Raw genomic sequence first — 14,517 nt, 5'->3', positions numbered from 1 at the left:
AGTGCTTTATAAATAACAGATACAGTACCAAGTGCGTGCTAGGTATTAACAGACCAGAAAGATGACGATCATTATCATAGAAAATCCCAAAGGGATATGTCTCCTTGCAGATTGAGCACCACTTGGATTGACCTCTGCCTAGGTCCTTAAGGTGGCATGGCGGGATATTCAGTTTATGTCCAACACTGACAACCGTAGTGCCACCAAAGCTTTTTTCAACCATGTGATTGTCAGCCATGTAATGACTCTGCAGACAAGATGACACTGCCCTCATCTTGTGGTCCACTGACATCCGGCTAATTTAAGGTTAGAATAGTGTTCCATAAAATGGAAGAAAAAGTAGTTTGCCCTGTGTTCATGTTATCTGAAAAGTTCCCATGCTCAGCTTGTTTACAGATCACTTCAGAAGAAGCAGTGTGTTTGCCCAAGCCAATCTTGTGATACAGACAAGTCCATAGGCAGAGGATGTTTTTAATTTGTTGAATCAGTGTTTGCTGTAAGGAAGCATACAGCTACCCGCTGGTTTGCCAATAGTTAGCCCTGCTTTTCTGTGTAGCGTTTACAGACGAACAGATAGATATTCATTTGGAAGTGGGTATATTTCTTATATGAAGATTTTTTAAAGCCAATAGTCTCACGGCAAAGAGCAGATAAAGATTACTATTGCAGATACTGCTACTTCTAAATTAGAGACAAGACTGAAGAGCACATCCCCCATCCTGAATAGTCTGCGAAGTGACTTGCACTCTCGGCACTATAAAATACTATACAGATGCCTGTGCACTGTGATATTTCATTTATTGACATTGGGTCCCCAGTGACAGAAAAGCCATGCAACTGTACAGAGGGATAGTTCTAGGTGGCCCTGTTTATTACAGATGAAACTTGACTGCATGTGCAGTCAGAATACTATAAAATAAAGCTGTTCTTTTTACAGAAATCATTCCCCTTTCCTGTTCCACAGTAAATATTTAAGAACGCCATTTACATTACTCAGTCACTCCTTGGCTTCACTTATTTACATGTAACAGAGCCAGAAGGGAAATTGCATTGTGTTTTACTTAGTAATACTGTAGGAAAAAATTAGTGAGGTACAGTAAATAGCTCACTATGAACTGGAACTGCTCAGGGATGGGCAGTCTTCTCTAGATTGCCGAGGTGACAGAAAGAGGTTGGCTGAGCATCGCTGGCAGTTCCAAACAGCATAAAATTGATGGGAATATGTTGAATCCTCCAGATTTATCCACCACACAAACTGACTCAGTCCACTTATTCACCACAAGACAGTGAAGAAACTCACATGTAACCTGGAGAAGCCACAAGAACACACGACAGAAAACAACTACTCTACACCTAATTATAGGTTGAAGAGATTTTGTTCAAATATGTGGAAGAGAAAGAGAAAGTGAGAAAAGCTACTGTCAGTTTTGGCCTTTTCTTTACCACTAGAAATGTCTCACAGAAAGTTCTGAGGTTAATTAGGCTACCTACAACAGTGGAAAAACCCAACACACACCACACACCCCTGGGAGCAGAATATTTCCCTAAAGGAAGGCAAGGCAGCACCATTGGCTCTTAGGGCTTGGCTACACTGGAGAGTTGCAGCGCTGCTGGTGGGTTTACAGCGCTGCAACTTACCGTCCACACTTGCAAGGCACATACAGCTCTGCATCTCCCTGGCTGCAGCGCTGGCTGTACTCCTGGTCTGCCTGGGGTATAACAATTGCAGCGATGGTGATGCAGCGCTGCTCCGCCAGTGTGGCCACCAAAAGCGCTGTAATTGGCCTCTAGAGGTATTCGGAGGTATCCCAGAATGCCTGTTCAGCCACTCTGCTCACCAGTTCGCAATCTACTGCCCCAGCCTCAGGTGACTCACCCTTTAAATGCCCCGGGAATTTTAAAAATCCCCTTCCTGTTTACTCATCCAAGTGTGGAGTGCAATCAGTGAATCTTTCCAGGTGACCATGCCTCCACGCGCCAAACGAGCCCCAGCATGGAGCAAAGGTGAGTTGCTGGACCTCATCAGTGTTTGGGGTGAGGAAGCTGTGCAGTCACAGCTGCGCTCCAGCCGTAGGAATTACGATACTTATGGGCAGATCTCAAGGGCCACGCTGGAAAGGGGCCATGACCGGGACGCGGTGCAGTGCAGGGTTAAAGTGAAGGCGTTGCGGAGTGCCTATTGCAAAGCCCGTGAGGGAAACCGCCACTCTGGCGCTGCCCCCACGACCTGCCGTTTTTACAAGGAGCTGGACGCAATACTTGGGGGTGACCCCACTGCCAATCCAACGACCACGATGGACACTTCAGAGCAGAGGGGGAGGAGGGTGGAGAGAAGGAGGAGGAGGAGGAAACCGAGACTGAGGGTACTGGGGTGGGGGAGAGACACCCTCCGGAGTCCCAGGAGGCATGCAGCCAGGAGCTCTTCTCAAGCCAGGAGGAAGCTAGCCAGTCGCAGCAGCCAGTACTTGGTGAAGGACAAGCAGAGGAGCGGGTTACCGGTAAGCAGCTTTTATTTTCAGGATGGAAATGTTTCGGGAGAGGAGGGGGGGGGTTAAGGCTGCATGCATGCATGCCTAGATGTGGAACAGCCTATTGATGTGGTCTATCACGTCGCGGTAATCAGCCTCGGTAATCTCTTCAAAAGTTTCAGCCAGAGTGTGGGCAATGCGCTTGCACAAGTTTATAGGGAGAGCCACTGTGGTCCTTGTCCCAGTCAGGCTAACGCGTCCGCACCACTGTGCCGTGAGGGGTGGGGGGAGCATTGCTGCACACAGGCAAGCTGCACAGGGGCCAGGACAGAATCCACATTGCTGTAGAAGACCCTCCCGCTCTTCCCAGGTGACCCACAGCAATGAGATATCTTCCAGGATTAACTCCTGTGGAAAATGTTGGGAGACTGTTCACTGTAGGTGCTCCCTGCAGCACTTTGCTTTCCCCAACGCACAGTCCCCCTTACTCACCATTTCATGGCTCCTGTGGGTTATGTGCACTCTGGTATGGGAAAAGTATGCTAAATAGAAGACTGTAAACTCCTTCACTGTGTGGGAATAATTGTCTGGGTGAGATTATAAACAATGCTTCCTCTGTTAACTGTTGCCATTCGAAAAGTGTCCTTGACTACTCGACTGCCCTTATCATCAACTACTGCTCAGAGGCTACAAAACCTCTGGAAGAAGCCGCAAAAAAGCAAAGATGACATGCTGAAAACAGTTATGGATCACTCCGTCAGAGAGAGTAAAAAACAGCAGGACAGGAGGGAAAGGGAAAGCAGGATCCGCCAGAGAAAAGCAGCGGCTAAGAAGAAAAGCACAAAGCAGCTGATAAGCATCCTGGCGCGCCAAACGGATTCTATCCAGTCACTTGTAGCCATGCAAGCAGAGCACTACCATGCCGGTTCCCACCCCGTCCCAAAGCTCTTTCCCTTGTGCCCCAATGTCAGCTCCAAACCCCCTTCCCCAGCATCCAGGTTCTTACCACCACCAGCTGCTCCCAACACCTGTACGTTCACCAACCAGCCCTGAGAACTACGACCCTCACCCTCTGAACTCAAACCCCATCACCATGCAGTAGTACCATCCTGAAGTGCAGCAGTTATTGCACAGCACTCCAGACAGGACATATTCAAACTTGTGACTGTACAGTTCACCACCCCACCCCCCTGCCCTTTTAGGTTCCCAAAGTGTTGTGCGTCTGTCAAGAAAGTTATTTTCTTTTCAATAAATGAAATCTTGGCTTTGAAAACAGTCTTTATTATTGCAGAAAGTGAAAAATATCATAGGCCAGGAAAGAAACAGGCACTGCCAATCATTTTAGGAAAAACAGATTCCTAACATTGTAACCACTTCACTTCACTCCCGTGCAAGGCACCAAACATTACTGTTGGTTTTCAGCCTCAAATTCCTCCCTCAAGGCATCCCTAATCCTTGTAGTCCTGTGCTTGGCCTCTCTAGTAGCCCTGCTCTCTGGCTGTGCAAATTCAGCATCCAGGCGTTGAACCTCAGAGGTCCATTCCTCACTGAATGTTTCACCCTTCCCTTCACAAATATTATGGAGGGTACAGCACGCGGATATAGCTACAGGGATGCTGCTTTCCCCCAAGTCTAGCTTCCCATACAGAGATCTCCAGTACCCTTTTAAACGGCCAAAAGCACACTCCACAGTCATTCGGCACCGGCTCAGCCTGTAGTTGAACCGGTCCTTGCTGCTGTCAAGCTTCCCTGTATACGGTTTCATGAGCCAAGGCATTAACGGGTAAGCGGGGTCTCCAAGGATCACAATGGGCATTTCAACGTCCCCTACTCTGATCTTCTGGTCTGGGAAAAAAGTCCCGGCCTGCATCTTCCTGAACAGGCCACTGGTCCAAAAGATGCGTGCATCATGCACCTTTCCAGGCCAGCCTGTGTTAGTGTTAATGTCAATGAAACGCCCACGGTGATCCACAAGCACCTGAAGAACCATAGAGAAATGCCCCTTCCAATTAATGTACTTGGATGCTAGGTGGGGTGGTGCTAGAATAGGAACATGCGTCCCATCTATCGCCCCTCCACAGTTAGGGAAAGCCATTTGTGCAAAGCCATCCACAATGTCCTGCACATTCCCCAGAGTCACGGTTCTTCTTAGCAGGATGCGATTAATGGCCCTGCAAACTTGCATCAACATGATTCCAACGGTCGACTTTCCCACTCCAAACTAGTTCGCGACCGATTGGTAGCTGTCTGGAGTTGCCAGCTTCCAGATTGCAATAGCCACCCGCTTCTCCACTGGCAGGGCAGCTCTCACTCTCATGTCCTTGCACCGCAGGGTGGGGGCGAGCTTAGCACACAGTCCCATGAAAGTGGTTTTTCTCATCCGAAAGTTCTCCAGCCACTGCTTGTCATCCTAGACTTCCATGATGATGTGATCCCACCACTCAGTGCTTGTTTCCCGAGCCCAAAAGCGGCGTTCCACGGTGCTGAGCATTTCCGTGAATGCCACAAGCAATTTAGTGTCATACACGTCAGGCGACTCGATATCATCGGACTCCTCACTGTCACTTTGGATCTTAACGAATAGCTCAACTGCCAAACATGATGTGCTGACGAGACTCATCAGCATACTCCTCAGCAGCTCGGGCTCCATTTCCCACAGAAATCGCGCTGCACAGAAACCGTTGGAAGAGTCACAATGGCGCCAAACGTGGACGGAAAAACAGTGACTGCTGGGATGTGAAGCGATGCATCACGGGGCGTTGGGACAGGAAGCGGAATGACCCGCACCCTTCCGTCCCCTTCCCACAACCCACGGCGCCAAAGTGGGATGAGGTGCTCTGTGGGATAGCTGCCCACAATGCACCCCTCCCAACAGCGCTGCAAATGCTGCAAATGTGGCCACACTGCAGCGCTGGTAGCTGTCAGTGTGGCCACACTGCAGCGCTTTCCCTACACACCTGTACGAAGACAGCTGTAACTCCCAGTGCTGTACAGCTGCAAGTGTAGCCATACCCTCAGACTGTTCACAGGATTTCAGTGTTGGTGGAAGGGGCCGGATTAGTATCTTCTGCAGACTAAAGGCCTCTACTTCTCAATAGGTCAGACACAGAAGGAAAGCCTTTCCACTAATGTGTCTCAACCCTGATCTCTGGGTGTGCAATCTTTGAGCTCTCTGCTAGGAGCACTAGTCGTGATATAGATTGAAGCTAAACTCATTTTACACACACCACCAAGCAAGTTACAGCCTTTTCCATCACCTCCTTTCTTGGACTTTTGTTGTTTAATATCAGCATCAAACAGCCTTTTGTTTGACATCACTAACAGACGGACTTATCTTTGTACTGGGTTACTGATGTTTTGCCATCATAAAAGTGGAGTTGTAAAAGTTGTAAAGCTGCAGGTGATTGGCCTGTTACACATCTACATTAAAGAATCTTCCACGCCACAAGAGAGAACATGTGGGTGCTTGTGTGTGTACTGAAAGAGTACAGAGCAGGTACACAACCAGTATGCTGTAGATGCAGGGTGGATCTGTGGGGCAAGCAGTTTGCTTTGCCAAAGACTTACAGAAAGTGAAAAATTTTGTTTCTACAAGTCTCTTCACCTGGATTGAGGAACAGTGACTATCATGCAGAGGTACCTAACGTAAGTTTCTTATTGGGAGCACAAGCCACAGAATGAATATATCAAATTAGTAACTTCATATTCTGCTCTGTGAACATGAAACTGAACAAGCTCAATACTCTGGGCCTATTGAGTGCCTCTGAATGTGGCTAAGAGTGGAGCAAGTTCTGCTCTCAGTTATATTCATGCAGGCTGCACAGCTGTAGGGAGACCAGAACAAGACATGGCAGCTCATGGGAAAGCCATGTGTTTGAATGAAAACGACAGAGTCAACTAGACTTTTAAAGATTAAGTAAAAATAACACTGAGAGTCTCCTTTAATACATATCACCTTTTTGAAAAGACTCCTTTGTAAAAAAATATATATATTTATATATATATAAATAAATTGATAGGATTTCCAGGTGCCCTGCTGATATTTATAAAGGTCCAAACGTCTTTAGGCTCACGCTTGCTTCTTCAGGAGTATCAAGACAAGGCCTCTCTTCTAACCTCCTCTCCAGGACCTGCAAAGAACACCTGGGAACTGAAGTACTACTTCTCCCACAGTCCCTGCCCAAACTCTCATTGCTCCACAGCCTGGAAAGAAGAAAGGGGCTCCCTGGCACCCAGATTTTATATCCCCCAGCATTGTAAGAGTCTAAAGAACAAAGGGGGCTCTGTGACCCACCAAACTCTCATTGCAACCCACCACCATAAAGATGTCTTGAAGAAAGTGTTTCCCAGCTCCTACTGTTCCCCACCTCAGTGCAGGGATCCTATGAACAGGACACAGGCTCCCAGAGCTAAACTCCAGCTGCTACTGTGTTACTGGTAAATACTGGGGAAGAGAAGGCACCAGACAAGAAGTCAACAAATCAGAGTGAAACTGACTATGCACCAAGTAGAGACACGGACACAAAGAAAAAAATGTTTTCCCTCTAATTTCAGTTTTAGCCATCTCTGCTCTAGTTACACAAGACTAGGGCAGAGGCAGCTTTTTCAGTCAAATGTGACTTTCAAGTTTATTACATCTTGAACTACTCTTTGTTCCCACATGCACAGAGAGCTGGGAACTAATCATGTGCTGGAAAACAAGCCTCTTAGAAAATATTAAGGCGCAACATCACGCTGGCAAAAGAAAGGCACCTGCCAGGCTCCTGCAAAGTAATTCTGGTCTGCAGGAACATGCAGAGAGATGGATGGGACTAATAAGTGACAAAGATGTAAGTGGCACCTGATGAGCACTGTACTCCAAATCTTTGTCGGAATATCACATGACCATGTCAGATCTATTTCTGGATTTAATTTGTTTCAGCTGAAAGATGCTTTCATGGAGAGCGAGCACTGTAATTTGGACTTTGTTTTTATACTGCAAGATCTGTATATGGGAAAATTCATGTTTTAATCAGATTATGGGCTTTTGCCAGATGCACATAGGTCATGTGAGTGAACTGTTTTAATCACGGAGCTCAAATTATACGCTACTCAGTCTCAGATCGTTTCCTAAGGAAGACTTCTTCAGAGACCTATAAGAAAGCTCCCTGAATGGAATACAGCAGCAGCAATTTACTCAATCCTATCAGTACTGGATTGGGGGGTATGAAACAGTATTCACGTCGCACTCCCAGTTGGTACCCAGTCTGGGACAGGGAAACTAACGATCCAACCAGCAGACCAAATTTGGCAATGAATCCTGGTCACGTGCCATCTGAGGCATTTTGCACATATCCTAAGTAGTAGTACTGGATTATGCGACTAGCTGTTACATACAGATCAGTGTTGGCTAGATCAAATGCTAGTAAAAAAAAAGTCCAAAATATTTTAAAGTAAGAGTGGCTAGAATACCCAGCGCTAAGATGGAAAGTATCTAGTTCTTACTGTCTTTCCTCAGCTCTCAACCTCCATTAGAAATCCTCCTGCCCTCCCTGTTCACTTCCTGCCTATTCTCATTTAAAGGGGCAATTAGTTTGCTAAGCCAGTCTTTGAACTAAAGTTATAACTTCTTTCTAATTCCCCACAGATGGGCTATGTACTGGGTTGACTTAGGGAGAAGCTATTGCAGAGGGTCTTTAAAATGTCAATGGGTCTGGGGGTGAGGGGGTGTCTTCTGACTAGCCACCATCAGCTTAAGTGGCACAGTTTCCAAGGGCAATGGGCACGCACCATGCTTTAAACCTTCATCACACCTGGGATGATGCGTATATTTGATTCTTCCTCAAGCTGATAAGATCTTTCCATTCCCAGAGTGATCTCTCCAATTTCCTTTTTCATCACATTGGGAAAGACTGAACTGTTTCTGGCTTGCAGATAGACTTCTTGTCTCAGCTTTTTAATCTGCTCACTGGATAAAACCATTTCCCACATCCCTTGTGAAGTTATTTATGATTTTATCTTTGGGCTGAGGAAGAAATTTTCCACCAATGAGCACACACTTCATTGTAATATTGTTCTAATCAGCACTCGTAACGTCAACACTTCAGGACTGGCATTACAGCTTCAGTCAACGTCCATGGAGGCTGAGGGTGAATGCCTAGGAGTGAACAGACTTCACCCTGCACTCTCCCTTTGTCTCCAGGGCTGGAATAGCAGACAGCGAGATGCACTGTACTGAGCCAGAGAATGGAATCCAGCTATTAGATCATCTAGCCCATCTCCCTACAAATAGAGGGCTCACCCTCTAGACACTGGAGGATTCTAGTGTTTTGCCCAGTCTAGCTTTTAAGAGTCACAAGTGATGGGGCAAGACTTGAAAAACTGACCAAACACCAACTAGACAGAGAGATCAGAAATATGGAGTGGGGTGTGAGAGAAATCCAGGCCTCACCACCTCAAACTGCTGTGATTCCTACTAGTATGTTGCCCCTGGATCCTGCTTGGGGGCATCACCTTTTGTAACACCAATTTATGTAGTTGGGTCTCCGATAACTCCGAACCCCACTCCCTACAAGGAGTTTTTGGACTCTTCTCATTCCCTCAGAGCTTCCTAGCTGCTGCTAATAGAGGGAGGAGAGAAGGATGAGGTCACTGCTATTCACCCTTCCCAACCACTTTCTGGGGACAAGTACTCCATTCTGAGTAATTCCAGGGCCTGCCACTGCTGCTGCTTACCAGAGCTTCCCCAAAGACCAGCCACGTGAAGATAATGAGATTTTCACCAGTTTCACTGCCGCTCACAGCAAAACTGAGCAAAGTTCTCAAGTGCTGCTTGGTAAAACTGCATGCAGCTGTCCGGGCTAGACTGTCTGCAGATTCAGGAAGATGGTACTGCATCAGTTTACATGTGATTCAATTTTCAAAACTGTTCTTTGCAATCATAACGGCTAAAACCATGGGGGAGGGGGCAGAAGAAGAAAGATCAGACTCTGCAGAAGTTGATGAATTTGACCCTTGTGCTCATGAATGAACACTTCCTGCTTGCCATGTCAAGTGTGATTTTTTCCCCAAGGGACATCATGAGGCTTCCAAAATTCCCCTTGGGAGATCCCTCCACAATTTAATCCATCTGACTGCCAGGAAAATGTTTCTGATCTTCAGCCCAAATTTCCTCTTACTTCCATCTAACGACTTCTAGTTACATCCCTGAGCATGCTAAGTGAGTCCTCTCTTTCCTTGAAGTTCACATCATGCCATTTCTCCCCATGCGTTCTGGAGGCCTTTACTGACATGGACAAGGCCCTTAATGAACTCTGTCAAGTTCATTTAAGAAGAAAGCACAGCTCTCAGTCAACCCAACTGCAAAATCTTCTATCAATGGTAGCAGTGATGGGTGCTGTTGCAGCGAGTCTCCAAAGCTTTAACCGCCACGTCAACAAGCGTTTGTGTACACCAGCTACAACGATGGGAAATGTAGGAAAACTGTTAGTGTAGAAACAGAGGGTGAGCAAAGGAGAAGTTCTATTTGGGAGGAATCCATCCCAAAATATGCCTGGAAGCAAAGGAACAGTGTTCCCATTCACAGGAATGCAAGTTCTCAAAACACATACCCACCCTGCTACATCACTCACTGCCCTGCCCTCAGGATTTCAGTGTGGTCCTTATGGTGACAGTGTGCCATAACCATGCTTTTGGGAATACACCTCTACCCTGATATAACGTGACCCAATATAAAACGAATTCGGATATAACGTGGTAAAGCAGTGCTCTGGGGGCGGGGCTGCACGCTCCAGTGGATCAAAGCAAGTTGGATAAAATGCAGTTTCACCTATAACACGGTAAGATTTTTTGGTTCCCGAGGACAGCGTTATATTGAGGCAGAGGTGTATTTCACAGAAGAATGCATGAAGTCAGGCTTAGGTTAAACTTTCTTTTGACAATCTTTTTAAAAAGCTGCCATGTGCTGCCCATCTACCCCAATTCCCTGTTGCATATTTTAACAATCAGCACAGGGCAGGGACCTGTCTATAGCTAGTCATGTGGCACACTTGGAACACTATGTAAGTAAAGAGTAAACAGTTTTTCAAATGAAAACACTGACAACATTATTCTTTGCCCTGTATCTGCCTGGTGCTAGTCAAAGGAGTCAAGATCTCCTACGGCTTTAGTTCAGCCAGTGTGCTTTTTTAGGAGAAGGAAAAAATTATGCATTCATTGTTTTGTTTTAAGTCAGCAGCTGAGCCAGAGCTTCCACAGACTCCTTGCTGCACCCTAAGCATCACAATAACATTCTGCCGTCCTCCGACACTCTTAGAAAACCAAAGTTATTTAAAAAAAAAGTGATTTTTTTTGTTGCTTTGTGAAAAAGCGTTTTCTTTTTTCTACTCAGCATCAAAAACCATAAAGCCTGCTGCCTTTACCGCATCTTGCTAAACAAGCATCATACTGTGCTCCAGCAAAGGGAGCCTCGAAACTCTCTGATCTACTTTTCTAGAGCTCTCTCGAAGCAAGCCACATGCAGGTGTTCCCTCTACTATCTAGCAGTACTGACCAACTGAAGCAGAAAGTGCACAGCCTGGCTGGGATTCTCCAGAAGTGTGGCTACCACCACCTCTTATAACATTTGGCTCATTAAACACTGCCAAACCCATTATATGGCATCTTCACCAATTTCTGTAGCAGATTATTTAAGTTCTACTGCCTCTAAAAACCCTAAAGAAAAATCAGATCATTGTGTTGTGACAATCAAAATTTGGCTGGCTCAGTTAAATACTATGAATACACTCAGTGTTCAGAGCCACAGATACTCAGCATCTCTCTGAATGAGACCCACAACGGGACTTGTAGTCCACTTAATTTGTAATAGTTGCACCATGGTCATATGCAAAACTGAACCTAAAAATTGTAAAGTTACAATGAACTGTAAGTTAGCAAGCAAGGACAGATGCACAGGGGTTTGCCTAGCAATGTGTTTCTGATTTTGTCAGTTTGAGATTCTCAAATTCCTTTAATATTATCAGTAATAGCCAGGTCAACTCATGAGCTTGTTTCCAGCCTTATAATCACTTTCAAGCAGCCTTGAGTCTGCTTTTTGATCTCGCTTTGGATAAGATGAACTGATAACATGATAGAAATATTTTCCTGTGACTGGAAAAGGTCCTCACAGCTTGTAAGGGCTACATGGGGGAGGTCACACAAAGAACTGGAGTTACTGGAGAAAGCAGGGGGTTGGACTAGATGACCTCCTGAGATCTCTTTAGTTCCAACCCTCATCTAGAATTCTATGAAAGCAATGAAGACCAGGGATGCAAGAGGGGAGACCCGTCCCATCCCATTCTCTATAGGAACGAATATGAACATAATATCGTAGTTGGAGCACTTATTCAATCCTGTCCTTGTTCGAGCCAAAAGGACGTACACTTTCCAGAGAAAGTTGTGGTTGGTGCACAGGACTGAAACTTGAGATCCCAGACTTGGTGTGTAATACCTGGGCAGGTCATTTAAAAGCCCGTGTGTCTACAAAATGAGGTTAACCATCCCCCTACTGTTCAGGGGTGTTGCAAGGATAAACTCAAAAATGCTCGTGTGGCTACTCAGATATTACAAGGACAGGAGAGCTGAGAAAAGCCAACAAAACTCAGTGATAGACTTGTCTGCTCAGATGTCACCAGATTGGGGGGCTCTGCCTGTCACTATTTGGTTGGGAGCAGAAGAGTAATTTTCCCCTGAGACCCAGCACACTGCTGATATTCCAGCACTCTGCTTTCAGGGGAGATGCCAGAGGAAGACTATTCAGTCCTATCTAGTCCATCTCACTGGGGACTAATGAAAGACTGTGCCCTATTCTCCAGGGCTTGGTCCCGTGTTGACAAGGCACCATCCCCTGATGTCCTACTGCTAAGCAAAGGGGCTCTCACCTCTCCCACCCCATTAGCTGATGCACTGCATTATTCTCTCTTCTCCCCCCAGGGGCAGACCAGATTGCCCCTTGCATTAGTACATGACCTTCCATGCACACAGCCCCACACCCAGAGCTGCAGGGGCTTGCCCACCACGCAGAGCGCCCAGCTCCAGGGGCTCCCCACCCCAAGCGGCCCCCTTCCCGACTCCTGAAGAGTGAGCACCAGGGCAGGCTCAGAGCAGTGCACCCTCAGAGAGGAGCAGCCTCAGGCTCGCTTCTTTCTGGAGTGGGGTCCTATGCATGGAGGGGCTCTGCCCAGGAAACATTACTGGGGGGCGAGGGGGCTCATCCTGGACAGTACCATTAATGGTGTCCTGTGAGACAGCAGGGGGGAGGGGCACACAGCCAAGGCTGGACCATGACGGGCGGCCCCCCGGGGACGGGCAGGGCGTTCAGCCCGGCCGGCTCCATGACGGGCGCCCCCCCCCCGGGGACGGGGAGGGGGGGGGCAGGGCGTTCAGCCCGGCCGGCTCCATGACGGGCGCCCCCCCCCGGGGACGGGGAGGGGGGGGGCAGGGCGTTCAGCCCGGCCGGCTCCATGACGGGCGCCCCCCCCGGGGACGGGGAGGGGGGGGGCAGGGCGTTCAGCCCGGCCGGCTCCATGACGGGCGCCCCCCCCGGGGACGGGGAGGGGGGGGGCAGGGCGTTCAGCCCGGCCGGCTCCATGACGGGCGCCCCCCCCGGGGACGGGGAGGGGGGGGGGCAGGGCGTTCAGCCCGGCCGGCTCCATGACGGGCGCCCCCCCCCGGGGACGGGGAGGGGGGGGGGCAGGGCGTTCAGCCCGGCCGGCTCCATGACGGGGGCCCCGCGTGGACGGGGGGGGGGAAGGGCGCTCAGCCCGGCCGGCTCCATGACGGGCGCCCCCCCGGGGACGGGGAGGGGGGGGGGCAGGGCGTTCAGCCCGGCCGGCTCCATGACGGGCGCCCCCCCGGGGACGGGGGGGGGGGGGGCAGGGCGTTCAGCCCGGCCGGCTCCATGACGGGCGCCCCCCCGGGGACGGGGAGGGGGGGGGCAGGGCGTTCAGCCCGGCCGGCTCCATGACGGGCGCCCCCCCGGGGACGGGGAGGGGGGGGGCAGGGCGTTCAGCCCGGCCGGCTCCATGACGGGCGCCCCCCCGGGGACGGGGAGGGGGGGGGGGGCAGGGCGTTCAGCCCGGCCGGCTCCATGACGGGCGCCCCCCTGGGGACGGGGAGGGGGAAGGGCGCTCAGCCCGGCCGGCTCCATGACGGGCGCCCCCCCCCGGGGACGGGGAGGGGGGGGGCAGGGCGTTCAGCCCGGCCGGCTCCATGACGGGCGCCCCCCTGGGGACGGGGAGGGGGGGGGGCAGGGCGTTCAGCCCGGCCGGCTCCATGACGGGGGCCCCGCGTGGACGGGGGGGGGGGAAGGGCGCTCAGCCCGGCCGGCTCCATGACGGGCGCCCCCCCGGGGACGAGGGGGGGGGAAGGGCGCTCAGCCCGGCCGGCTCCATGACGGGCGCCCCCCCGGGGACGGGGGGGGGGGAAGGGCGCTCAGCCCGGCCGGCTCCATGACGGGCGCCCCCCCGGGGACGGGGGGGGGAAGGGCGCTCAGCCCGGCCGGCTCCACGACGGGCGCCCCCCCGGGGACGGACGGGGGGGGGGAAGGGCGCTCAGCCCGGCCGGCTCCATGACGGAGGCCCCCCGGGGACGGACGGGGGGGGGGAAGGGCGCTCAGCCCGGCCGGCTCCATGACGGGCGCCTCCATAGGGAGAGACTCACCCCGCCACCCCCGGGGTCCGCCGCCCATTCACCTGCTGCCGAGTCCGCTCCCCCCCATCCAGCCTCCGGGGTGACGGCTCCGGCCTCGGCGGCTGCCGCGCTCTCCGCATCCTCCGGCACCTCCAGCTCCATGGCCGCCGAGAGGAGGCAGGCTGGGCAGGCCCCGGCAGCGCCGCCGCGCTCGCTCCCCCGGCTCCGGCCGACAGCAGCAGCGAGGCGGGCGCTGAGGAGACTGGGGAGCGCTCCGGGCCGCGCGGACCATAGAGCCGGGAGCGGCGGCTAGAAGCGCCCCTGTGGGCGCTGGAGGCGGAAGAAGATCATAGAGACCGCAGGAAGCGCAGGTAGAGGGGCCCCAGGCGCGGAAATGAACCGC

The 14,517-nt window shown here is 50.9% G+C and overlaps 1 protein-coding gene across 3 annotated transcripts in view; it reads right to left on the bottom strand.

Moving 5' to 3' along the window:
• PIP5K1C (phosphatidylinositol-4-phosphate 5-kinase type 1 gamma) overlaps positions 1-14,317 on the bottom strand; it is an 86,609-nt gene extending 72,292 nt beyond the window's left edge. For 2 of the 3 annotated variants that reach the window (XM_050933722.1, XM_050933725.1), the window contains exon 1: positions 14,177-14,294. In XM_050933722.1, coding sequence (XP_050789679.1) covers positions 14,177-14,202 — 26 coding nt within the window. In that variant the 5' untranslated portion in view covers positions 14,203-14,294. Of the gene's footprint in view, positions 1-14,176 lie in introns of all 3 variants that reach the window. The other variant, XM_050933723.1, reaches the window with a different exon arrangement.
• Positions 14,318-14,517: the final 200 nt, after the last annotated feature.

The sequence above is a fragment of the Gopherus flavomarginatus genome, chromosome 24 (assembly GCF_025201925.1).
Source record: "Gopherus flavomarginatus isolate rGopFla2 chromosome 24, rGopFla2.mat.asm, whole genome shotgun sequence".
NCBI lineage: Eukaryota > Metazoa > Chordata > Testudines > Testudinidae > Gopherus > Gopherus flavomarginatus.
The sequence above is the reverse complement of the archived record's forward strand: the minus strand, read 5'-3'. Positions and strand labels throughout refer to the sequence as shown.